This window comes from Oncorhynchus kisutch, linkage group LG6, assembly GCF_002021735.2.
Source record: "Oncorhynchus kisutch isolate 150728-3 linkage group LG6, Okis_V2, whole genome shotgun sequence".
In the NCBI taxonomy this organism is placed as follows: Eukaryota; Metazoa; Chordata; class Actinopteri; order Salmoniformes; family Salmonidae; genus Oncorhynchus; species Oncorhynchus kisutch.
Genome location: NC_034179.2, coordinates 17,595,486 through 17,623,472, shown reverse-complemented (window position 1 = coordinate 17,623,472; position 27,987 = coordinate 17,595,486). Strand labels below are relative to the sequence as shown.

General features: G+C 43.2%; 1 protein-coding gene across 2 annotated transcripts; it reads right to left on the bottom strand.

The window, feature by feature from the left end:
* Positions 1–378: 378 nt before the first annotated feature.
* On the bottom strand, positions 379–27,743 carry LOC109892433 (kinesin-like protein KIF2A). 2 transcript variants are annotated; one of them, XM_020484956.2, is made up of 20 exons: positions 27,512–27,743; positions 25,999–26,093; positions 18,428–18,556; positions 18,074–18,122; positions 10,669–10,800; positions 10,036–10,136; positions 9,853–9,948; positions 9,685–9,742; positions 9,341–9,503; positions 8,511–8,601; positions 6,829–6,892; positions 6,623–6,714; positions 6,264–6,406; positions 5,815–6,130; positions 5,635–5,702; positions 5,240–5,371; positions 2,801–2,954; positions 2,391–2,492; positions 2,152–2,287; positions 379–2,010 (listed from the first exon to the last, which is right to left on the bottom strand). In XM_020484956.2, exons 1-20 carry the CDS (start codon positions 27,573–27,575, stop codon positions 1,925–1,927), a joined length of 2,271 nt encoding a protein of 756 aa, XP_020340545.1. In that variant the 5' UTR covers positions 27,576–27,743; the 3' UTR covers positions 379–1,924. The 2 variants fall into 2 exon arrangements, with proteins under 2 accessions (XP_020340545.1, XP_031682173.1); XM_031826313.1 differs by lacking the exon at positions 5,240–5,371.
* Between the last annotated feature and the right edge of the window lie 244 nt (positions 27,744–27,987).

Sequence of the window (27,987 nt, the reverse complement as noted above, 5' to 3'; positions counted from 1 at the left end):
AACAAGTTGCCTGGTACACCAGACGATGGAGAATGCAGGGACAACACGTCTGGATCAAGGACGTCCCCAGCAACACTTACTCCTTTTAAACAACAACTACAATTATGCATGAAAATACAATATGCAAACACAATTTTTTATGTTTTGGTAAATGTTGTTTATTTTACATTGAAGAAAAAAATTGTCTTAAGTGTAATTTATCGCACTGTTGAGGTGGGTGGGGTGGGGTACTTCCGTAAACAAATGTGTCATGAGAATTATTGTTGCATATGGGATGTAAAACTAAATACAATTGGTGTGATTGGAGATCATGGTCTCTACGGATGTCAATGTCTGAATAATTATTGTCAGAATAAGCATAGCAAAAGGTGCAGTATGTCCAGTCAGTCATGTGGTTCTTTATTCTTTACGCCAGGCAGCGTTACATCTGATGCACACATATATTATCATAAGGTACTGTAGTCAAGTCCCAGTTCCACCGCAGCAGCTAGAACCAAACTCAGTCCTCACTATACATCTATCTTCCCTTTATAAACAACTTTCAAATGGGATGGTGGGAGAAAACAGAGACTTTTTACAAGATTCATAGTACCAGGGGATCTCTTCAGTTAATAGCATATTGATTGCCTTGTAAACAGAATGGACAGGATACAACTGAGACTGGGCTTGTTAAGAGGCAGGTTGGTACATAGAAATATTTATCCTGGCAAGAAACACATATAGCAGTCTTCTACAAGCTAGTCATTAGAAGCATTTGTAAGACAGTGTTTCCGAAAGATTTATTCTTTGGCGAGGCGCAACGCCCCCCAAAAGCAACATCAGAAGGTTGAAGACACTGAACATTTCAAATCAGCCTTTTTAGATGTGGGGGGCAACAGTGCTGATCAGGCAGGCCACCTTGCCTAAGAAATGGTAGGAGGAAACACTGGAGGAGAACACGGTCCTAAAGAGTAATGGATTTATGTACAGTAGACACAGGAGGGTACAGTTAGATCAATGGAGGTTTATAGTACAATCAGAGCTGGTTTGTGCATGCATGCATCTGGTTGGCTCCCAGACCAACACCTGATCACTTCCTTAACCCATATAGGCTACATGATCAGAAGAGGTGGTCAGAAAGGTATTTCTTACTAAATCAGTGCTCGTTGCTCTTGGTCCTGGAGAGATGAATGCAGTGTGTGCAGGCTTACCCTAACACATCTTATTCAGCTGCTCACAGTCTTGGGGTTTAGTTGATTTCTTGAATCAGGTGTGTTAGTGCTGGACTGGAAAGAAAGTCTGCACATACTACAACTCTCCAGGAGCAAGATCTAATGAAGTACTTCATAGTTACTAAATAAGTGATTTTAATTCTTAAAAAAAAAAAAAACGATAATATCTCACATTTTAATCTTATAAAAAGGTGCTTAAAATAAATCCTTCCGTCTTTTCTTTGTTTAAATGAGAAGCGGTCGATAGTCCTTACACCACACAGATACATTACCCATGTACATACAGTCTACAGGGGGATGGAAAGGAGAGGGAATCTGCCCTCGCTTTTACAGGTGGATGGATCATATTAACAAGCAGCAATGGGAGGAGCCTGTACATAGAAAACACCTCATAATCCTTAAATCATAGCACTTTGTTCAGGTCTAAACAAGGGTATAAATCAGTTGCTTGTCAACAGTGGTTTCCAGATGTTTTGTGCTGTAAAGCCTTTCACTATTCCCCTCTGGACAAATCAAACAATGCTTTATGCCAACACCCACATTTACAAATATACGACCATCGATCAGGGACAATTAACTTATGACATCAGTTATGTCATGCTTATGACAGTCTTAAGTATCCTTTAAGCCAGAGGGTTCCAGTTAAGTGTTAGGATTAGTGTGTGTTAGTGTGTACGCGTGTGTGTGTACGTGTGTAGGTGTGTGTGACATGTCTAAAGAGCGCGAGGCCTCTTGGGGTTGATCTGTTTGCTCGCCTGCTCCTCTTCCTGGAGTGTAGAACGGAAACCCTTCACTTTGTCTGAGAGAGAAGGAGAGAAAGGAGGAGAGAAGGGAGGAGAGAAGGGATGCTAAGATAAAAATCTGAAAAATATACTTGCTAATTACTTGCAAATAATGTGACTTATTCTGATCTAGAATCAGTTATTGAATACCCCATTACCTCTGAGCTCAGTGAGGATGTCTATCTTTTGATCCAGGATCTGTTCTAGCTGCGTGGCGTAAGAGTCCACATCATAATCCACCTCTTCTGTCATCTCCAACAACACCTTCTCATCCTCCAGCCAACGGATAGACTCCTGCACCGGACACACCCAGAGAATAAAAGACACACCCTGAATAATATGTGTGTGATTGTGTGTGTGTGTGTACTTGTGTGTGTTTGTATGTGTGTGTGTGTACCTGGAACACAGCTCTGTGGTCCTCCAGGACCTGTTCCTCCATCTCCACCAGCTGAGACACAGCCTCATGGAAGGTAAAGAGCTGAGGAGACACCTCCTCTTCCTGGGGAGAGAGAGGGGAGATAGATAGAGGAGAAGGAGAGAGAGAGAAAAAGGGATGATAGGGAGGGGAAGGAGAAAGAAAGGAGATAGAGGGAGGGGAGAGAGAGCACAGGAGAGGGGAGAGATTAAGAGAGTCAGAGGGAGGGAGGGAATTATGAATTATGAAATCATTCCTATATTGAAGAACCACACATTTTATCTAACAGTAAAATAAACTCATATTCTTTCATTAGTTGAGAGAGGCAGATTAGAGTACTAGTCAGTACATAGAGAGGTGACTGTATGGAAGGACTGTGCGTATGTTCTTACGTTCTGTTCACAGAGCAGTTTGAGGTCATCCCTCTGAGGTGAGCTGCCGACCCCCCACTGAGCCTCCAGGACTTCCAGCTGGGTGACGCTGTGACCCACTCCTCCCCCCCGCCCCTCCATCATCACCCCTGGGTCCACCGTTAGCTCCTTCACCCTGTCGACACACACACATTTTTGTCATTTAGTAGACGCTCTTATCCAGAGCGACTTACAGGAGCAATTAGGATTAAGTGCCTTGCTCTAGGGCACATTGACAGATTTTTCCCCTAGTAGGCTATGGGATTCGAGCACACACCACACTCACATTAGTAGGATTCCGTTTTCCCTGACCATGTGATCTGACTGATCTGATTGGTTAAAACAGTCAATGAACCAATGGCAATGAATGGACATCTTATTGGCAGACTCAACAGCCTTGGTTTTTCAAATGACTGCCTCGCCTGGTTCACCAACTACTTCTCTGATAGAGTTCAGTGTGTCAAATCGGAGGGCCTGTTGTCCGGACCTCTGGCAGTCTGTATGGAGGTACCACAGGGTTCAATTCACGGGCCAACTTTTTTCTCTGTATACATAAATGATGTCGCTCTTGCTGCTGGTGATTCTCTGATCCACCTCTACTCAGACAACACCATTCTGTATACTTCTGGCCCTTCTTTGGACACTGTGTTAACAAACCTCCAGACGAGCTTCAATGTCATACAACACTCCTTCCGTGGCCTCCAACTGCTCTTAAATGCAAGTAAAACTAAATGCATGCTCTTCAACTGATTTCTGCCCCCCACCTGCCCGCCCATCTAGCATCACTACTCTGGACGGTTCTGACTTAGAATATGTGGACAACTACAAATACCTAGGCGTCTGGTTAGACTGTAAACTCTCCTTCCAGACTCCCATTACGCATCTCCAATCCTAAATTAAATCTAGAATCGGCTTCTTATTTCGTAAAACTGACTATCCTGCCGATCCTTGACTTCGGCGATGCCATTTACAAAATAGCCTCCAACACTCTACTCAGCAAATTGGATGTAGTCTATCACAGTGCCATCCGTTTTGTCACCAAAGCCCCATATACACCCCACCACTGCAACCTGTATGCTCTCGTTGGCTGGCCCTCGCTTCATATTCGTCACCAAACCCACTGGCTCCAGGTCATCTATAAATCTTTGCTAGGTAAAGCCCCGCCTTATCTCAGCTCACTGGTCAACATAGCAGCACCCACCCGTAGCACGCGCTCCAGCAGGTATATTTCGCTGGTCATCCCCAAAGCCAACTCCATCTTTGGCCACCTTTCCTTCCAGTTCTCTGCTGCCAATGACTGGAATGAATTGCAAAAATCACTGAAGCTGGAGTCTTATATCTCCCTTACTAACTTTAAGCATCAGCTGTCAGAGCAGCTTACAGATCATTGCACCTGTACATAGCCCATCTGTACATAGCCCATCTGTACATAGCCCATCTGTACATAGCCCATCTGTACATAGCCCATCTGTACATAGCCCATCTGTAAATAGCCCATCTGTACACAGCCCATCTGTAAATAGCCCATCTGTACATAGCCCATCTGTAAATAGCCCATCTGTAAATAGCCCACCCAACTACCTTATTCCCATATTATTTATTTTTTACTCCTTTGCACCCCAGTATCTCTACTTGCACATCTATCACTCCAGTGTTTAACTGCTAAATTGTAATTATATCGCAACTATGGCCTATTTTTTGCCATTCCTCCCTAATCTTACTTCATCTGCACACACTGTATACAGATTTTTCTATTGTGTTATTGACTGTACGTTTGTTTATTCCATGTGTAACTCTGTGTTGTTGTTTGTGTCTCGCTGCTTTGATTTATCTTGGCCAGGTTGCAGTTGTAAATGAGAACTTATAGCTCAACTGGTCTACCTGGTTAAATAAAGGTTAAATATATATTTTTTTAACATTCTCAGGCACAAGAGTGAAGGACAAGCTGGGAATGAAAAACATTAAAAACAAAACACCGCTTCTGAAAGAAAGAGTTAAACAGATGAAATGCAATAAATGAATGAAAGAGTAAAAGATATAATCATGCCACAACTCAGTTCTGACAAACTGAAACTGAATGACCAATGCTGGTTAAATAAATGATATAAAACAAGCTGTAAAACGTGAGGCCGTGCAAGTTTGGAGCCATCCCTTACTAATATGGACACCAGACATTAGCTTAAGATGATGGTTAATAGAAAAGAAAGGGGTTAAAAAGGGAATGAAAAGAGTAGATAAAAGTTACCCCTGGTCCAGGATCAGATTGATATCATTTTTAATCACCTGATTGGCCTTATAGTTATTATACGGTTACAGTTAATTTGATCCTAGGTCTGTGTTTAGGGGTAACCTCTTCCTGGAGTGAAATGAGAGAGGACGGGTACATGATGGTAGCTAGTAGAAGTCGTAGAGAGGAGAGACCTGGTGGGAGAGTTGGGAAAGTCATCGTACTCGTAGGTGTTAGTGGGGGAGAGTTCAGCACGACCCCCCCCTCCACCACCCTGCTGCTGGGAGAAGGGGATGTCTGACGGGCTGATCCCAAACTCCTTCACTCTGTTTGGAGAGGGGGAGAGAGACACACACAGATCGATGCACACACACACACACACACACACACACAAGGTAGAGGATCCGGTCAGGATAAGGGTTCATGTTTTGGCTCGTATCAAGAAGGGGGAGTGAGGAGAGGAAGAATATTCTGCAATGACAACTTTAATTAATTAAACTTCTCCCCATTGACTAACAGTCTTAGTAATTAGTAGTAGGTGAGATGTAGACAGTCTGTTAGGTTGAGGTTAGGCAGGTGAATGTCTTACCTGTTGGCGTATCTCAGAGTGTTGAGAGTGTTTTCACAGGAAGCCATTCCAGGAGATATAGTGGCAATCTGTGGGGGGATTAGCAGTTGGTACATCATTAGAAAATCATTATCGTAGGTGCTTTGTGGATAAACAGCAAACCAGACCAGTATGTGTTAAAGGAGATGTATATTATGTCACCATGCATGTCCTGGAGTTCTCCCCGATGAAGGAGTCTCTGAGGACCTGGGTCAGCTTGCTGGCTCTGAACGGGGTGTGGGGCTTGTTCCGACCCAGAGCCCTGATACACTCCTTGAGTGCCAGCAGACTCTTGTTGATCTCAGCCCCCTCCAGGCGTGTCTGGCGGTCAGCGCTGGATGTGTCGGCACCCCTCTCGTTCCCCGCCAAGTCAATCAGCGAGAACTTGCCGTGCATCTTCCCTCGCCGCCGCAGAATGATCTGGAACACAGCGTGGCTACGGGACGAGTGGGCATTGGCCGAGGTCTGACCTGACGTCCTGGGAGAGAGAGATCGACAATAAACAGCGGGAAAAGAGACAAAATTAGGAGAAATTAGACGATTTAAAAAAATCTTTTAGAACATAAAATGGCAATCTATTAAATAATCCCTCTCCTCCTCCGTGGTTTTACCTGCAGCTGTTTCCGACCTCTATGAGTTTGAGGACGTCTTCAGTACATTTGACGTCTCTCTCCTGCAGCCCCACCACCTGCACCTGCTGCTTCCCATCCTCCAGAACCCTCAGCTTGGCTTTCCGGTTCAGCAAGTCAAACACCTAGACAACCACAAGACAACGACAACACAACAACGTGGCCAGGTTAACACAACCACAACCACAACCATCCTCCAGCACACGCAGCTTGGCTTTATGTTCATACAAATAGGTCGAACACTTAAATAACTACAACCACAAGATAACCATACACGGTCATATAAACACGGTCAACACATCCTCCAGGGGGTTTGAAGATATATTGGTCACAACACTTGCCTTCCCGCTGTAGATCTCAAAGAAGGTGGCGAAGACATTGAGGTCTAACTTCTTGTAGTTTGGCTTCTTCAGCATGAGAAACACATCTCTCGCTGCACAGAGAGAAAAGGGTTTCACTGAAGAGACAACTTTACACAGAAGGAACACGTTTTAACTCAAGAAAAGCAACTTTATCCGTAGAGAGAGATATGGTGTAGTGTTCGTACCAGCCAGCGCGTAGACTCCTTTAGAACAGTCCTGGTTCTTCCCAGAGAAGTCTCCTCCCATTGTCTGAAAGGGAAAGGGGTTGAGTCTCCTCTCAAACAAAGGCAATGGGCCAAAAAAGAAAGACTAGAAAGTGTGTGATAACAAACATACAGTATATGCTTTAACAAGTTAGGCCAGACAAAATTTATAAATTTTTTAAAACCTTTTACTGCCGTGGGCAAAATCAGGGTCACACAGTGTGTTTCTTGGTAGCCTTAAACACATTTTATGCTTAACAAAATGCAATAATGTTTATTCATTCTGAAATTCTGAAAAATATAAATAATATTCCACCCATGAGGCCACTAGAGTGCGATTTGGTCATCTGACTGCAGGTAAGCCCAGCTTCACATAAAAACAACAATGAAGAAGGGTTGAATAAAGACTTCAAGGTGAATAGAATCTAAAGCAGCTTATTACAGTAAGATGCCTCTAGTAAACTGCTATATATTTCAGATAGTTTTTTATAACGGATGTGCTACGTCTCCAGAAAATGTCTAAAACTCAGCCGGGACATATCCAACTGCTGACAACAATTCTTTACCACTCGGCCATCAGATTTGCCACCAATGCTCCTTATAGGACACATCACTGCACTCTATACTCCTCTGTAAACTGATCATCTCTGTATACCCATCGCAAGACCCACTGGTTGATGCTTATTTATAAAACCCTCTTAGGCCTCCCTCTCCCCGTATCTGATATATCTACTGCAGCCCTCATCCTCCACATAGAACACCCATTCTGCCAGTCACATTCTGTTAAATGTCCCCAAAGCACACACATCCCTGGGTCGCTCGTCTTTTCAGTTCACTGCAGCTAGCGACTGGAACAGGCTGCAACAAACACTCAAACTGGACAGTTTTATCTCCATCTCTTCATTCAAAGACTCAGTCATGGACACTCTTACTGACAGTTGTGGCTGCTTTGCGTGATGTATTGTTGTCTCTACCTTCTTGCCCTTTATGCTGTTGTCTGTGCCAAATAATGTTTGTACCATGTTTTGGGCTGCTACCATATTGTGCTGCTGCCATGTTGTATTGCTACCATGCTGTGTTGTCATGTGTTGCTGCCTTGTTATGGTGTTGTCTTAGGCCTCTCTTTATGGTGTTATGGTGTTGTCTTAGGCCTCTCTTTATGGTGTTATGGTGTTGTCTTAGGCCTCTCTTTATGGTGTTATGGTGTTGTCTTAGGCCTCTCTTTATGGTGTTATGGTGTTGTCTTAGGCCTCTCTTTATGGTGTTATGGTGTTGTGGTGCTCTATTTCTATTTTTAATCCCAGCCTTTTGGTAGGCCGTCATTGTAAATAAGAATTTGTTCTTAACTGACTTGCCTAGTTAAATAAAGGTTCAATAAAATAAATAAATACATGTATTTAATAAAAGGGGTAACATGACCAGGACCCAAACTTTAGTCCCTGTGACTGTCATTCCAAAACTATTATACCAAAAGTGTAAAATCTTTTGTTGTACTAAGGTTGTTTAGTATTTTTGTAAGTGGTTCAAATAGTATTTCATTTGAATTTGTTTTTATCTTTTATTAGCTTGCCTCGCTTTTAAAAATGAAATCAGTTAAACACTAAATAAACTTTGTAAGGCCTTAGCATTAAAAATACAACACACACTGAAAGTGTTCAACTCACATGTGTTTTCCCACTTCCTGTCTGTCCATAGGCGAAGCAGGTGGCCATGCCCCTCTCAAAGATGGTCTCAACCAGTGGCCGGGCAGTGAACCTTGGGAACGAGGGACGAAATGCTTTAGATAGGTCAACCAAATCACAGTAAAGATCATTTAAAATTACAATATTATACACTACCAGTCAAAAGTTTTAGAACACCTACTCATTCAAGGGTTTTTCTTTATTTTTACTATTTTCTACATTGTAGAATAATAGTGAAGACATCAAAACTATGAAATAACACGTATGGAATCATGAAGTAACCAAAAATATATATTTTACATGTGAGATTCTTCAAATAGCCACCCTTTGCCTTGATGACAGATTTGCACACTCTTGGCATTCTCTCAACCAGCTTCATGAGGTAGTCACCTGGAAGGTATTTCAATTGCCTTCTTAAAAGTGAATTTGTGGAATTTCTTTCCTTCTTAATGCGTTTGAGCCAATCAGTTGTGTTGTGACAAGGTAGGGGGGTATACAGAAGATAGCCCTATTTGATAAAAGACCAAGTCTATATTATGGCAAGAACAGCTCAATTAAGCAAAGAGAAACGACAGTCCATCATTACCTTCTTCAAGTGCAGTTGCAAAAACCATCAAGCGCTATGATGAAACTGGCTCTCACAATGTAGAAAATAGTAAAAACAAAGAAAAACCCTTGAATGAGGTGTTGTAAAACTTTTGACCGGTAGTGTACTTTGGAATAAATGATGCATTTATCTTAATGGAAGATTTGACTCATACACACAAGAATTTGGCCCAGTTCACACGATTCTTTTTGTTCTTGAAATGTACCTGTAGACCATGTCGTTGTCGGTGCTGTCGTCAAAGGCGTAGTCGAAGCGGAAGGTCTGGTTCTCCAGGTACCTGGTCAGGTCAACCTTCTGCTTGGGCTCATGGACCATCACCACATCCTTACTGGGGATGGTGATCACATCCAGGTCCTTCATCGTCAACTCTGAGGGGTGAGGTGAAAAGGAGTTCCGAATAACCCACTTTTGAAATAGAAAGAATGTTCTCAAGTGAAAGAGTGAGGAGTGTGATGCTTACGATGCTGTTAAATCTCTGCATGTAAAAGACTATCTGACCATGAAACAGTTGGTGTGCCTGGGTTGGATTTATGAAACTCTGATACTTACCTTTTTTATTGAGGGGCCGTGCTCGCACACACACACATATCCTGTGCTCCTCATCGATCTGAAAGGTGAAACAATATCATACGTACAAGATATGATTCAGTGAGCGGCGAATGAAGTCGTGTCACCACTCTATCAATGAAAGTAGATCTACAGCTAACATATACATACCAGATCAGCAGTGGTTAGAGGCCTGTAGTCAAGACTGGCTCTGAAGTCTCTGATCATACACATGATCTCATAGTTTGGTACAGTCACATCTACCTCCTGGGAGAGAATGGCACACGGTTAAAAGTGTGTGTGTGTGTGTGTTGGTGTGTGTGTGACGGTGTGTGTTCGTGTGTGTGACCCTGCCTGTGCTTTCTTCTCTCTCAGCTCCTGTTGTTGTAGTCGCCTCCTCTCTCTCTTCTCCTGCAGTTTCTCCACCTCCTTCACACAGTTGGATTTCCGCCGCGCTGAAACAGTTCAGAGAAGACAATAATTGAAAATAATCTAGTACAAACGTAGAATAGTGATCCATTTTGTTTGTACCGTCTGTCCTTTTTCAATACACTTCAACGCTCTTTAGAGGCAAATGCACAAGACAAGCAAAAGATAAAAGCATGAGCGCTAAGCAACACATTCAAAAACATTGCAATGAAAGTGAAGCCCACCCCTCCAGGATAGTGGATATACAGAGAGAAATTACAACAGCTCAGTGAAAGAGCTATTCTCTGGCTGCCTCTCTGTTCTTTCAGCAGTACAGCATGGCTAATAGGCCTATCAGTGTCTTTCTGCCTGGGAACATTATATCACTGGTCATGTGTCCCATCATAACCCACCAGGGGGAACAACACATCTCAACACACAGCAGAGAGCTCTGAAACCAGGGTTTACACTAATAGGAAATGAAAACGACTGGCCGTTAGCAGGGCAATGTATTTAGCAATAACCAGGACTATTTAGCAATACTCAGCTGGAGTGTGTGTATGTGTGTGTGTGTATTACCGTTCTGCTGTTGTTGTAGTGTCATCTGCTGTGTCTGTAGGGCTGTGAGTGCTGCAGGTGGGGGTGGTTCTGGTTGGCTTTGCTGGTGCTGTATTTGACTGGGTCTGGCTCGCGTAGTCCCTACTGCTGCGGCTGGAGACACACAACATCATTCACAATACAGTTTAGTCATTGTTAGTACATTGTTTAGTAAATGCACATTGAGTACATCCCATATTATCTTTGGACACAACGCTTTCATCTCGTTTAATTGTATGTATTATAAATTCAGAATATGAGTAATGACTGTCACATATCTGCAGTGTCATCAACAGGTTATTATCTCTTTTCAATTACTAAGCTAGCTATCTCTCCCCAGAACCTCACTTTCTCACTCTCCTTTCCATTACTAAGCTAGCTATCTCTCCCCAGACCCTTGCTTTCTCTCTCTCCTTTCCATTACTAAGCTATCTATCTCTCCCCAGGCCCTCTCTCTCCTTTCCATTACTAAGCTATCTATCTCTCCCCAGACCCTCTCTCTCCTTTCCATTACTAAGCTAGCTATCTCTCCCCAGACCCTTGCTTTCTCTCTCTCCTTTCCATTACTAAGCTATCTGTCACTCCCCAGACCCTCTCTCTCCTTTCCATTACTAAGCTATCTATCTCTCCCCAGACCCTCTCTCTCCTTTCCATTACTAAGCTATCTATCTCTCCCCAGACCCTCTCTCTCCTTTCCATTACTAAGCTAGCTATCACTCCCCACTCTCTCTCCCTCTCTCTCTCTCATTACTAAGCTAGCTATCTCTCCCCAGACCCTTGCTTTCTCTCTCTCCTTTCCATTACTAAGCTATCTGTCACTCCCCAGACCCTCTCTCTCCTTTCCATTACTAAGCTATCTATCTCTCCCCAGACCCTCTCTCTCCTTTCCATTACTAAGCTATCTATCTCTCCCCAGACCCTCTCTCTCCTTTCCATTACTAAGCTAGCTATCACTCCCCACTCTCTCTCCCTCTCTCTCTCTCTCATTACTAAGCTAGCTATCTCTCCCCAGACCCTTGCTTTCTCTCTCTCCTTTCCATTACTAAGCTATCTGTCACTCCCCAGACCCTCTCTCTCCTTTCCATTACTAAGCTATCTATCTCTCCCCAGACCCTCTCTCTCCTTTCCATTACTAAGCTATCTGTCACTCCCCAGACCCTCTCTCTCCTTTCCATTACTAAGCTATCTATCTCTCCCCAGACCCTCTCTCTCCTTTCCATTACTAAGCTAGCTATCTCTCCCCAGACCCTTGCTTTCTCTCTCTCCTTTCCATTACTAAGCTATCTGTCACTCCCCAGACCCTCTCTCTCCTTTCCATTACTAAGCTATCTATCTCTCCCCAGACCCTCTCTCTCCTTTCCATTACTAAGCTATCTATCTCTCCCCAGACCCTCTCTCTCCTTTCCATTACTAAGCTATCTATCTCTCCCCAGACCCTCTCTCTCCTTTCCATTACTAAGCTAGCTATCACTCCCCACTCTCTCTCCCTCTCTCTCTCTCTCATTACTAAGCTAGCTATCTCTCCCCAGACCCTTGCTTTCTCTCTCTCCTTTCCATTACTAAGCTATCTGTCACTCCCCAGACCCTCTCTCTCCTTTCCATTACTAAGCTATCTATCTCTCCCCAGACCCTCTCTCTCCTTTCCATTACTAAGCTAGCTATCTCTCCCCAGACCCTTGCTTTCTCTCTCTCCTTTCCATTACTAAGCTATCTGTCACTCCCCAGACCCTCTCTCTCCTTTCCATTACTAAGCTATCTATCTCTCCCCAGACCCTCTCTCTCCTTTCCATTACTAAGCTATCTATCTCTCCCTAGACCCTCTCTCTCCTTTCCATTACTAAGCTATCTATCTCTCCCCAGACCCTCTCTCTCCTTTCCATTACTAAGCTAGCTATCACTCCCCACTCTCTCTCCCTCTCTCTCTCTCTCTCTCTCATTACTAAGCTAGCTATCTCTCCCCAGACCCTTGCTTTCTCTCTCTCCTTTCCATTACTAAGCTATCTGTCACTCCCCAGACCCTCTCTCTCCTTTCCATTACTAAGCTATCTATCTCTCCCCAGACCCTCTCTCTCCTTTCCATTACTAAGCTATCTGTCACTCCCCAGACCCTCTCTCTCCTTTCCATTACTAAGCTATCTATCTCTCCCCAGACCCTCTCTCTCCTTTCCATTACTAAGCTATCTATCTCTCCCCAGACCCTCTCTCTCCTTTCCATTACTAAGCTATCTATCTCTCCCCAGACCCTCTCTCTCCTTTCCATTACTAAGCTATCTGTCACTCCCCAGACCCTCTCTCTCCTTTCCATTACTAAGCTAGCTATCTCTCCCCACTCTCTCTCTCTCTCTCTCTCCTTTCCATTACTAAGCTATCTATCTCTCCCCAGACCCTCTCTCTCCTTTCCATTACTAAGCTAGCTATCTCTCCCCACTCTCTCTCTCTCTCTCTCTCCTTTCCATTACTAAGCTATCTATCTCTCCCCAGACCCTCTCTCTCTTTTCCATCTGTGTATTTGTATATTTAGACTATTGCTAAAGCTATCATGGTCTTTCTCGCTCTCTGTCTTGCTCTCTACAGATATCGTGGTCTCTCTCTCCAGATATCACGGTGCCTGAGGGCTATTTTCCCCATGTATTCACAGTTTCTGCTTCTTTTGAAACAGAAACTAGGAGTTTCAGAAATATTTGCATAGTTATAACACTTACTCATTCAAGGGTTTTTCTATATTTTTACTATTTTCTACATTGTAGAACAATAGTTAAGACATCAAAACTATGAAATAACACATTTGGAATCATGTAGTAACCCCAAAAAAGTGTTAAACAAATCAAAATATATTCTTGAAATAGCCACCCTTTTCCTTGATAACAGCTTTGCACACTCTTGGCATTCTCTGAACCAGCTTCATCAGGTAGTCACCTGGAAGGCATTTAAATTAACAGGTATGCCTTGTTAAAATTTAATTTGGTGGAATTTCTTTCCTTCATAATGCGTTTGAGCCAATCAGTTGTGAAGGTAGGGGGGAAGATAGCCCTATTTGGTAAAAGACCAAGTCCATTTTATGACAAGAACAGCTCAAATAAGCAAAGAAAAACAACATTACTTTAAGACATGAAGGTCAGTCAATAAGGAACATTTCAAGAACTTTGAAAGTTTCTTCAAGTGCAGTCGCGAAAACCATCAAATCAAGTTCTATTTGTCACATACACATGGTTAGCAGATGTTAATGTGAGTGTAGCGAAATGCTTGTGCTTCTAGTTCCGACCATGCAGTAATATCTAACAAGTAATCTAACAATTTCACAACAACTACCTTATACACACAAGTGTAAAGGAATGAATAAGAATATGTACATAAAGATATATGAATGAACGATGGCCGAACGGCATAGGCAAGATGCAGTAGATGGTATAGAGTACAGTATATACATATGAGATGAGTAATGTAGGGTATGTAAACATTAAATAAAGTGGCATTGTTTAAAGTGGCTAGTGATAAGTTGATTAAATTGACCCTCTGCCGTTTACTGAAGTCCACGATCATCTCCTTTGCTTTGTTAAATGTTTCCATTATCAAAGTGGCTGGAGTTGAGTCAGTATGTTGGCAGCAGCCACTCAATGTTAGTGATGGCTGTTTAACAGTCTGATGGCCTTGAGATAGAAGCTGTCACTACACTCTGGAGAGCCTTCCGGTTATGGGCAGAGCAGTTGCCGTACCAGGCGGTGATACAGCCCGACAGGATGCTCTCGATTGTGCATCTGTAAAAGTTTGCGAGTGACTTTGGTGACAAGCCAAATTTCTTCAGCCTCCTGAAGTTGGGACCCCAGTGTTGAGGATCAGCGGGGTGGAGATGTTGTTTCCTACCCTCACCACCTGGGGGCGGCCCGTCAGGTAGTCCAGGACCCAGTTGCACAGGGCGGGGTCAAGACCCAGGGTCTCAAGCTTAATGATGAGCTTGGAGGTCACTATGGTGTTAAATGCCGAGCTGTAGTCGATGAACAGCATTCTTACATAGGTATTCCTCTTGTCCAGATGGGTTAGGGCAGGGTGTAGTGTGATTGCGATGGCGTCGTCTGTGGACCTATTGGGGCGGAAAGCAAATTGGATTGGGTCTAGGGTGTCAGGTACGGTGGAGGTGATATGGTCCTTGACTAGTCTCTCAAAGCACTTCATGATGATGGAAGTGAGTGCTACGGGGCAATAGTCATTTAGCTCAGTTACCTTAGCTTTCTTGGGAACAGGAACAATGGTGGCCCTCTTGAAGCATGTAGGAACAGCAGACTGGGATAAGGATTGATTGAATATGTCCGTAAACACACCAGCCAGCTGGTCTGCGCATGCTCTGAGGATGTGGCTGGGGATGCCGTCTGGGACGGCAGCCTTGCGAGGGTTAACACGTTTAAATGTTTTACTCACGTTAGCTGCAGTGAAGGAGAACCCGCAGGTTTTGGTAGCGGGCCGTGCCAGTGGCACTGTATTGTCCTCAAAGCGAGCAAAGAAGTTGTAAAGTTTGTCGTTTGTCTGGGAGCAAGACATCGTGGTCTGCGACGGGGCTGGTTTTCTTTTTGTAGTCCGTGATTGACTGTAGACCCTGCCACACACCTCTCGTGTCTGAGCTGTTGAATTGCGACTACTTTATCGCTATACTGACGCTTAGCTTGTTTGATTGCCTTGCGGAGGGAATAGCTACACTGTTTGTATTCGGTCATGTTTCCGGTCACCTTGCCATGATTAAAAGCAGTGGTTCGCGCTTTCAGTTTTGCGCGAATGCTGCCATCAATCCACGGTTTCTGGTTGGGGATGGTTTTAATAGACGCTGTGGGTACAACATCATCGATGCACTTGCTAATAAACTCGCTCACCGAATCAGCGTATTCATCAATGTTATTGTCCAACGCTATGCGGAACATATCCCAGTCCACGTGATCGAAGCAATCTTGAAGCGTGGAATCCGATTGTTCAGACCAGCGTTGAACAGACCTGAGCACCTGAGCTTCCTGTTTTAGTTTCTGCCTATAGGTTGGAAGCAACAGAATGGAGTCGTGGTCGGATTTTCTGAAAGGAGGGCGGAGAAGGTCTTTGTATGCATCGCGGAAGTTGGAATAACAATGATCCAGGGTTTTGCCAGCCCGGGTTGCGCATTCGATATGCTGATAAAATTTAGGGAGCCTTGTTTTCAGATTAGCCTTGTAAAAATCCCCAGCTACAATAAATGCAGCCTCAGGATATGTGGTTTCCAGTTTACATAGAGTCAAATTAAGTTATTTCAGGGCCGTCGATGTGTCTGCTTGGGGGGATATGCACGACTGTGATTATGATCGAAAATAATTATTTTGGTAGATAATGCGGTCGGCATTTGATTGTAAGGAATTCTAGGTCGGGTGAACAAAAGGACTTGAGTTCCTGTATGTTGTTATGATCACACCACGTCTCATTAATCATAAGGCATCCACCCCCGCCCTTCTTCTTACCAGAGAGATGTTTGTTTCTGTCGGCGAGATGCGTGAAGAACCCAGGTGGCTGTATCGAATCTGATGACGTATCCCGAGTGAGCCATGTTTTCGTGAAACAAAGAACGTTACAATCTCTGATGTCTCTCTGGAAGGCAACCCTTGCTCGGATTTCATCTACTTTGTTGTCAAGAGACTGGACATTGGCTAGTAGTATACTCGGGAGCGGTGCACGATGTGCCCGTCTACGGAGCCTGACCAGAAGACCGCTCCGTCTGCCCCTTCTGCAGCTCCGTTGTTTTGTGTCGCCAGCTGGGATCCGATCCATTGTCCTGGGTGGTGGACCAAACAGAGGATCCGCTTCAGGAAAGTCCTATTCCTGGTCGTAATGTAATGTTGGCAAGTTGACTTTGCTCTTATATCCAATAGTTCCTCCCGACTGTATGTAATAAAACTTAAGATTTCATGGGGTAACAATGTAAGAAATAACACACATCAAGCGCTGTGATGACACTGGCTCTCATGAGGACCTCGACAGGAAAGAAAGACCCAGAGTTACCTCTGCTGCAGAGGATAAGTTCATTTGAGTTACCAGCCTTAGAAATTGCAGCCCAAATAAATGCTTCACAGAGTTCAAGTAACAGACACATCTCAACATCAACTGTTCAGAGGAGACTGTGTGAATCAGGCCTTCATGGTCGAATTCCTGCAAAGAAACCACTACTAAAGGACACTAATAAGAAGAAGAGACTTGCTTGGGCCAAGAAACACGAGCAATGGACATTAGACAGGTGGAAATAGGTCCTTTGGTCTGGAGTCCAAATTGGAGATTTTTGGTTCCAACCACCGTGTCTTTGTGAGACGCGGTGTGGGTGAACTGATGATCTCCGCATGTGTATTTCATACCGTATAGCATAGAGGCGGAGGTGTTATGGTGTGGGGATGCTTTGCTGGTGACACTGTTGGTGATTTATTTAGAATTCAAGGCATATTTAACCAGCATGGCTACCACCGCATTCTGCAGCGATACGCCATCCCATCTGGTTTGGGCTTAGTGGGACTATCATTTGTTTTTCAACAAGACAATGACACACCTCCCGGCTGTGTAAGGGCTATTTTACTAAGAAGGAGAGTGATGGAGTGCTGCATCAGAGGATCTGGCCTCCACAATCCCCCAACCTCAACCAAATTGAGATGTTTTGGGATGAGTCAGACCACAGAGTGAAGGAAAAGCAGTGCTCAGCATATGTGGGAACTCCTTCAAGATTGTTGGAAAAGCATTCCAGGTGAAGCTGGTTGAGAGAATGTCAAGAGTGTGCAAAGCTGTCATCAAGAATGGGGTGGCTATTTGAAGAATCTCAAATATATTTAGATTTGTTGAACACTTTTTTGGTTAGTACATGATTCCCCATATGTGTTATTTCATAGTTTTGATGTCTTCACTATTATTCTACAATGTAGAAAATAGTAAAAATAAAGAAAAACCCTTGTTCTAAAATGTTTGATCGGTAGTGTATATCCAAACCCAGTGCATTCATCTTAAGATGGCTAACCACATATCACAGTCAAATATACAGGATACCATCATTCCATTATAGATAAACAATGGATATGTAGCATTTTGTTAAAAATATATAAAAAAATATAATTCACATTTAAAATCTATGAATGAAAAATCTGAGAACAGCAAAATTTTACACACACACATGAAGGTACTCATTACCAATCATTACTGTTGAAAAAACACAAATATGAAAAACTGGTGATTATAGCATTTTGGAAATAAACTCTTCAAATAGAGATCTACTATCATTACTTTCATGGTACAGTGGATCAGTAGGATGTTATGTAGCAGCCTGGTTGAATCCAGTGTTACATTGTGTCCAGACTGTGGAACACGAGGAATCTTGGAGACCAATGTTCTGTTGAAGCTTTCTTACCTCTGTTTGCTGGGGTTTCAGTCTTGGGGGGCGCTATTGTTCGTCGGTTCTACAAGAGACAAATTAATACAACATGAACTTAAAGAAGAAGATGTGACACATGCTATACTTAAAACTATACTGTACAGCCACAGGAGGTTGGTGGCACCTTAATTGGGGAGAACGGCCATGTGGTAATGGCTGGAGCGGAATTAGTGGAATGATATCAAATAAAAACACATGGTTTCTATGTGTTTGATGCCATTCCATTTGCGCCGTACCAGCTATTATTATGAGCCGTCCTCCCCTCAGCAGCCTCCACCAATACAGACATATGGCTATTGGCCACAGTATAGGACATTATAATTGAATGACCTTGGGTGGCTTGATTTGTTTAGCAGCGGAGGAGATGGAGGAAGCAGGAGGAGGGGTTTCAGGACTCTGTACTACCTCCTCTTCAGGAGCCACATCTGGGTTCAGAGCAAATATGCTCTCCAGGTCTATCTGCATGGGGAGAGAGTACAACATGTTAAAACTCTGTTCCAACCTAATGTGTGTTTGTATGTATATACAGTGCGGTCTGGAATGATTGAATCCCTTGTTAAAGATGAGCAAAAAATACGGTATAAAATAAATAAAACAAATACTGAGCTTTTTTCCAATGGATGGTTTGGAATTCCCTTTGTTAGAGCCTATCCTGCCCATGACATACTAGGCAACACACATGGCCAGTACATTCATTAAGGGTGCCATTGTTTACATCGTTACCTAGCAGCGTACTCCTACTACCACCGGTAACTCCTCATGGATGATTTAAAAGTAACTTTTGATATTTATTTATTTTTACATTTGAAGAATGGTGCCAACAAGAAGAGGAGGAGGTTATGAAAGAAATGAAACAAGAAGAAGAGGAAGTGGACCAGGAACCGGAGCCAAGAGAAAGAGATTTTGTTTAACATGTAATTCCCCCAAAATCTGATAAAGATAGGGGTCAAAATGACTGGATCCCCTGTTTTCAATACTCCAGCACCCTCCCCTTGTGAGGATAATGACAATGAGCCTTTTTCTAAAATGTTTTATGAGATTGGAGAACACATTGGGAGTGATCTTAGACCATTCCTCCATACATAATCTTTCCAGATCCTTGATATCCTTTGTCTGCGCTTATGGCAGCTTCATTAAATAGTACCCGCAAAACACCAGTCTCAACATCAAGAGTGAAGAGGCGACTCCGGGATGCTGGCCTTCTAGGTCCTGGTACCTGGTAAATGTACCAGGTACCTGGTAAATGTCCTGGTACCTGGTAAAGTTCATGATGTTGTTGACATTAACAAGGGCCCCAGAACCAGTGTAAGCAAAACAGCCCCGTAACATCAAAGATCCACCACCATAACCATATTTAACAGTAGGGATGAGCTATGTTCTGCATATGCATTGTTCTTTCTAAGGCCAAACCCACCATTAGTGTATGTGGCCAAAGACCTATATTTTCATGTCATCTGACAATAGCACTGCCTGGACTTAACTAAATAGCATTCGTACTTGGATTGGAACCGGTGCTATGGTCATATGACACGAAAATAGAGGTCTTTGGCCACACACACCAGCGGTGGGTTTAGCCTTTGATGTTATGGGGATGTTTGCTTCCACGGGTCCTAGGGCCCTTATTCAGGTCAACGGCATCATGGACTTTACCAAGTACCAGGACATTTTAGCCAAAAACCTGGTTGCCTCTCCCAGGAGGCTGAAACTTGGCCGCAAGTGGATCTTCCAGCAAGACAATAACCCCAATATGGCATGACTGCCATATTGCATCTCCATTTTTTTAAAAAAAATTTCCACCTTTATTTAACCAGGTAGGCTAGTTGAGAACAAGTTCTCATTTGCAACTGCGACCTGGCCATGATATAGCATAGCAGTGTGAACAGACAACACAGAGTTACACATGGAGTAAACAATTAACAAGTCAATAACACAGTAGAAAAAAAAGAGTCTATATACATTGTGTGCAAAAGGCATGAGGAGGTAGGCAAATAATGACAATTTTGCTGATTAGCACTGGAGTGATAAATGATCAGATGGTCATGTACAGGTAGAGATATTGGTGTGAAAAAAAGCAGAAAAGTAAATAAATATAAACAGTATGGGGATGAGGTAGGTAAAATTGGGTGGGCTATTTACCGATAGACTATGTACAGCTGCAGCGATCGGTTAGCTGCTCAGATAGCAGATGTTTGAAGTTGGTGAGGGAGTTAATAATAATTTTGCACGCCCAATTTTTCAGTTTTTGATTTGTTAAAAAAGTTTGAAATATCCAATAAATGTCGTTCCACTTCATGATTGTGTCCCACTTGTTGTTGATTCTTCACAAAAAAATACAGTTTTATATCTTTATGTTTGAAGTCTGAAATGTGGCAAAAGGTCGCAAAGTTCAAGGGGGCCGAATACTTTCGCAAGGCACTGTAAAAGTCTCCAACTTCAGCGATTTTTGCAATTCGTTCCAGTCACAGGCAGCAGAGAACTGGAACGAAAGGCGGAGCTTTACCTAGCATGGACTTGTAGATGACCTGGAGCCAGTGTGTCTGGCGACGAATATGTAGCGAGGGCCAGCCGACTAGAGCATACAGGTCGCAGTGGTGGGTGGTATAAGGTGCTTTAGTAACAAAACGGATGGCACTGTGATAAACTGCATCCAGTTTGCTGAGTAGAGTGTTGGAAGCTATTTTGTAGATGACATCGCCGAAGTCGAGGATCGGTAGGATAGTCAGTTTTACTAGGGTAAGTTTGGCGGCATGAGTGAAGGAGGCTTTGTTGCGGAATAGAAAGCCGACTCTAGATTTGATTTTAGATTGGAGATGTTTGATATGAGTCTGGAAGGAGAGTTTACAGTCTAGCCAGACACCTAGGTACTTATAGATGTCCACATATTCTAGGTCGGAACCATCCAGGGTGGTGATGCTAGTCGGGCGTGCGGGTGCAGGCAGCAAACAGTTGAAAAGCATGCATTTGGTTTTACTAGCGTTTAAGAGCAGTTGGAGGCCACGGAAGGAGTGCTGTATGGCATTGAAGCTGGTTTGGAGGTTAGATAGCACAGTGTCCAAGGACGGGCTGGACGTATACAGAATGGTGTCGTCTGCGTAGACGACACCATTCCCAAAACCCTTGTTTGGAAGAGTACTTCGCCAGACTGCCAAGAATCTTGCCCTCATCCAGGCCAGAGACACCGTAATGATGACACCAAAGGCCTAGTTGATCTCTGCACCAGACAGGATGCTCGTCACCATACCTGGGGTCCAACATGTACGCTGCGGCATGTATGGGCTTCAGGCAGAAGTCTTCATGCTTTTTGATGAAGTCGCAGGGCAGTATGAATATCTTCTCTTACATCTGCAAGCAGAGTCTGAACATCAGACAGGATGGCATTGTTTCCCTCAATCCGTGCAATGGCTACTGCTACAGGTTTCAGGATTTTCAGGCTGCTTCCCACTCTCTCTCAAAATACATCATCCAGGACGATCCTCTTGATGGGGCTGTCCATATCGGCAGACTGTGATATGGCCATTTCTTGGAGAGACTCCTTCCCCTCTAGGATTCTGTCAAACATGATGACAACACCACCCCAAAGGATGTTGCTGGGCAGCTTCAATGTGCTGCTCTTATTCTTCTCACTTTGCTTGGTGAGGTAGACCACAACTTGATGACCCTTTCATACCTAACCAATTCCTTGGCTCTCTTGTAGAGTGTATCCATTATTTCAGTGCCATGATGTCCTTGAGGAGCAGATTCAATGCATGAGCAGCACAGCCAATGGGTATGATTTGAGGGTAGGACTCCTCCACTTTAGACCAAGCAGCCTTCATGTTCACAGCATTGTCTGTCACCAGTGAAAATACCTTCTGTGGTCCAAGGTCATCGATGACTGCCTTCAGCTCATCTGCAATGTAGAGACCGGTGTGTCTGTTGTTCCTTGTGCCTGTGCTCTTGTAGAATACTGGTTGAGGGGTGGAGATGATGTAGTTAATTATTCCTTGCCCACAAATGTTCAACCACCCATCAGAGATGATTGCAATACAGTCTGCTTTCTCTACCTGCTTTCTTCGACCTTCAGTTGAACTCTTTTGAACTCTGCATCCAGCAAATTAGTATATAAAGCATATCTGGTGGGAGGGGTGTATGCTGGGCAAAGAACATTCCGAAATCTCTTCCAATACACATTGCCTGTGAGCATCAGAGGTAAACCAGTTGCAAACACAGCTCGAGCAAGACATTCATCAGCATTTCCCTGACTACGTTCCTCCATTGAGTTAAAAAAAAACTTCAGATTCCAGGAGGACCATGAGCTGTATCGATAAGGTGTCTGACTCATCATTTTCACCTCGAATAGAAGTAGAGGGACTTTTGTCTGAGATTGCTTTTTGTCAGCACTGAAGAAACTTTATGCACTTGGCCAGATGATTCTGCATCTTTGTTGCATTCTTCACATATGATTTGGCACAGTATTTGCAGATGTACACAGCTTTTCCTTCTACATTAGCTGCAGTGAAATGTCTCCACACATCAGATAGTGCCCGTGGCATTTTCCTGTAAAGATTAGGAAAATAATGAGTACAATTCCATGTAAAGATAAATAGTTAAGCAGTTTGATTAGACAACAACTTTGTAAGATAAATGTTTTAAAAAGAAACACGTATGGAAACAGGCGAATTAACATTCCTCAGTTAGCAGGCTCAAGCGAGCTGGTAGCAAAAACTAACTAGCAGAAATTGTTAACAAGTTAGAAATTCTTTAAACACACTTTGCTGTAGGCTACTATTTACTAGTTAAACAAAAATCATGTTTGTCATATAACATATATTCACCCCACCCAGTATTGTAATAAAAACTTACCAGAAAGCATGTAGTCCTTGGCTCAGACAGTGTAGTAGTGTCGGCTCAATAGCATCTCATTAGTGCGCAAGATCTTTAGAATCAGCTGTACATGTGATTGAAGACTGCACTGCACATGTGATGGAAGAATGCACTGTGCATGCAGAGGGTTGCAATTCCATTGAATTGGGGATAGTTTTAACCAAAATATGCCACAAGACCTAGAATTACCTTATGTGTATCACACAAAAAAAGGTTCACTGTTATAAGCTAACTTTTTTGATGAATTTAAGCAAAATTCCCCAAATTAACTTCCCATGGAAAATTTCAGGAAGAATTATGGAAATTTACCAAAAAGTTTCCGACCCTTTGCAACCCTACCCCAAGCACACATCAAAATCCACAACAAACAAAAAAGTTAATTGACCACACAATCAACATTTTGAAATGTCCATCTCAGTCTCTGGACTTGAAAACCTGTGGTATGAATTCAAGAGGGCAGTTCATAAGCGCAGACAAAGGATATAAAAGATCTGGGAAGATTCTGTATGGAGGAATGATCTAAGATCCCTCCCAATGTGTTCTCCAGTCTCATAAAACATTTGAGAAAAAGGCTCATTGTCGTCATCCTCGCAAGGGGAGGGTGCTGGAGTATTGAAAACAGGGGATCCAGTCATTTTGACCCCTATGTTAAAAAAAAAATACAATATAGGCTCAATACTATTTTATACTGTATTTTTTCCTAATCTTTATCAAGGTATCCAATAATGGTAAGGCTAGTAGTATAAGTAGTGGTAGTAGTGCGTTGCTAGGCAACGACATAAACAATGGCACTTTTATATGAATGTACTGGCTATGTGTGTGTCGCCTAGTATGTCATGGGCAGGACAGGCTCTAACCATGGGAATTCCAATCCACCCGTTGTAAAAAGTTCACTATTTGTATTATTTATATTATACAGTCTTTTTTGCTGATCTTTATCAAGGGATCCAATAATTCCAAAGCACACTGTATTGGTGGTGTTGGGTGAAAAAAAGCTGAAGACAAATGTTTGTCTTGTATGGACTAATAAAGTAATCTCGATAACTCAGGAAGACAAGAAAGTCACACTTTTTCGCTTCATGTGCAGTGAGGTTGATTAACCAGTGACATTTAAGAAGAGAAATAGGCTATGTTTTAAAAAAGATGTGTGAAGGAGCTCGCTCACGCGCACACACTAAGGGCTGCACAATGAATCTATTTCACATCGAAATCTAAATATTGACATGTGCAATGTCTATATCGCAAGAGAGCCACACGTCCGTTTTTATAGTTTACTCAGTTTGTTGTCTCTCTCTCTCCCTCTGTCCTCTTGAGGCTGCTTCCCACACAAAAGCCCCACCCCTGTCAATCAAGCAGCGCAGTTCCTCCTTGCTGTAGGAATCACAGTAAATATACCAAACATTGGGAACACCTTCCTACCATTGAGTTGCCCTCAGAACAACCTCAATTAGTCGGGGCATGGGCTCTACAAGGTGTCAAAAGCGTTCCACAGGGACGCTGGCCCATGTTGACTCCAATGCTTCCCACAGTTTTGCCAAGTTGGCTGGATGTCCTTCGGATGGTGGTCCATTCTTAATACACACGGGAAACTGTTGAGCGTGAAAAGCTTGAAAAGCCAGTAGCTTTGCAGTTCTTGACACTAACTGGTGCGCCTGGCACCTACTACCATATCCTGTTTTTGTGCCTATATTTACTGACTCCGGTCATATTGACTTGCCTAGTATGAACGACTTGTCGGTCATACTGACTTGACTAGCTAAATAAAGGTTCAATTAAAAATTTTAAAATTAACATTCACCCGGTGTTTTGTGCATGTTCGTAAATTCATTCGTTACTCTACGCTCTGGCACACAGACGAGAGTGTTCTGAAATCGGAGTAGATAGCCAGAGTTAACTTGTGAATGCAAGATATGTTAATTAACTGAATAAGCCGTTCAAGTTCTTGCTAGCTAACCAAATGACACCTGCATCTCTAGCTGTGTAGCCACCGAAAAACGATATGAGGGGAAAACGTCAGTCACTCACCCACTCCTTCAATGACTTGACATCCTCCTAGCAGCTAGCTACCTAGTTAACGTTAGGCTCCACGTTTTTAGCTTGCTACATAAATATAGACTCTTGAATGTCATTGTATGCTGTAGCGTTAATATTTCTCTTCAATGGAACTAAGGAGCACAAACCATGAAAAACTGCACCAGAACATTATTCCTCATCCACCAAAATTTACAGTTGGCACTATGCATTCGGGCAGGTAGCGTTCTCCTGGCATCCGCCAAAACCAGATTAGTCCGCTGGACTGCCAGATGGTGAAACGTTTCCACTGTTCCACAGTCCAATAGTGGCGAGCTTTACACCCCTCCAACTGACGCTTAGCATTGAGAATGGTAATCTTAGGGTTGTGTGCGGTTGCTCGACCATGGAAACCCACTTCATGAAGCTATTGCAGTTATTGCGCTGACGTTGCTTCCAGAGGCAGTTTGGAACTCTGTAGAGTGTTGCAACCGAGGACAGATGATTTTCACTTGGCGGTCCCGTTCTGTGAGCTTGTGTGGTCTACCACTTCGCGGCTGAGCCGTTGTTGCTCCTAGACTTTTCCACTTCACAATAACAGCATTTACAGTTGACCTGGGCAGCTCTAGCAGGGCATAAATTTGACAAACTGACTTGTTGGAAAGGTGGCATCCTATGACGGTGCCATGTCGAAAGTCACTGAGCTCTTCAGTAAGGCCATTCTATTGCCAATGTTTGTCTATAGAGATTGCATGGCTGTGTGCTCGATTTATATACCTGTTTATATACCTGTCAACAATGGGTGTGGCCGAATCTACTCATTTGAAGAGGTGTCCGCATACTTTGTATATGTAGTGTATTACGATTGTCTGTTTGTTTCATATCTACAAAGTAGTTAAAACGTTGTTAGTTCCACTTTAAGGGCATCTATAGTAAAGCTGATTTGCAGTAAATCCTCTTTCTGATAAAAGCTGATAGGGGGTCAGACATGAATGCGTAACACACACACACACACACACACACAGTACCTCTTTCCCTTTCGTGTCTCCATTCTCTATCCACTCCACCGTGACACTCTCGTTGTCTTCATTCAGTGACGTCACCATGGCCTGGTGGATTCGACCTACAAGATACATGTTATAAACATATAGATAACATCTGTATTGTAGACTACTACAGGCTACAGAACCAGAAAATCTTCATTCAGCCATGTGACCACGTCATGCTGAATTCGTCCTGGCTGCCATAGACAAGAGAAAACACTTGTAGACTCATACAGTTATACACTCTTGACTATTGAAATGCCAAAATACATTAGATCACACTGACCAAAGAGGAGGATGAGACCAGACAGAATCTGCCAGGATGGGCAAGAGGCCTTCAGTGACAGATGTGTCAATATCCCTGGATCTGATTGGTTGTCAAAAGCTTTTATGCATGTCAACATTAGATTGTTTGCTTTTCGTTATGTTACTGTACATGCAAAATGGTTTGTTTCCATAAGGTCTCATTCTAAACAGCTACAGCTCTTCTCTTTGCGATGAGTCCAAATTACAACAAACATACAAAAATACAGTCACATACAGATGCTTGATAAAAAAACAGTCATACAGTTGCAGATAATAAAACAATGAAGACATATTCATTGCTGCTGAAACACTAACAGAGCATGTATTTTGCTAGTCCTTCCCCAGAGCAAGAACAGGCAGGAATGAAATAAATAGCAACCAAATACTTTTCACTTTAGACTAACAAGCCCTACTTTATAAAGTAGTAGCTAGTAGGCTATATTCAGTGGCTACTGCCAGCTACAATACTAGGCTACTATGCGCAATGGGCGTGGTCCTGATGTTTGATTACATTTGTCTACTACTAGCACAGATCCGAGCAAAGACAACAGTCACAAATCATCATCATCATTCTGGAGATGCTCTTAGATGTATTCACCATACACCATATCACCCCATAATATCACACCCAGGGAATGAAGTGGATATGATAGGCCATTGTAATCTAATCACAAAGCAACGAAATCAAGATGATCACCCGATATTTGTTCAATGAGAGTGTACGCTACTGTAATGACAAGCGCATGCATGCTAGAGCTGAACAGTCTACTGTGACTATTCCCACTTTGCCTGTTAGCTAAATGCTATAGCGGATGAATGGAGTATCATTGCCAGCCAGCACGGCCTATAACCGCACAGGTGAATGCATCCTCCCTGCTACTAGCTAACCGGCTAGCCTTATCCACTAAAGGCTACGTCATTCAGGTAATAACCCATTTGATTGACAGTCGCTATGTCAGACAGGGACGCTATGTCAGACTGTGACGCTATGTCAGACAGGGACATGGCAATAGCGCCGAGCACAGATCTCCATGCCATTGCTACGCTAGTTATCCAACTCAGCATCCTGCCTGCCTAGGCGCTGCCTGGAAGCAACAAAGATGATGTAGCTAACGCGACAGCGCCTCAATGAAAAATGCATCTTCACCCAGCTAGCTAGCTAGCGGTCGACAAGGGGAGATCTCTGTCTTACCATCACTCCGTTTGATTTCCACGTAAATGCCGATTAGAATCTTTCCGAAGACAGCGACGGCCATCCCTCATGTGTGTAGTATGTGTGTGTATGGCTGTAATATGGGTGTGTAGTTGTTCAATTGGAGGGGGACCAAGTTGCGCCGCAGAGAAGAGAAATCGGGAGGAGGTCAGGAGGATAGAGGGAGAGACATAAGTGCGCACGCGCCAAGACAACCTTCCCTCCGCCAGAACCGAGAAAACGCTAAAAAACCGAAGCATCCAAGGAGGCAGTTGGCTGCTATTTGTGCTTTTGTCTTCTAGCTACAATTATAATATTTATGCAATGTTCTGTTGATGTGTATTTGAGTGAAAAAGCAGCACGCTTACTATATTGCAAGATAAGAGGCTTATGTGGACTTGGCTAATTCTATAAATGCGTATAATTCCCCATTTATAACCAAGGATTGAGAGTATAATATTCTATAAGTATGTAAT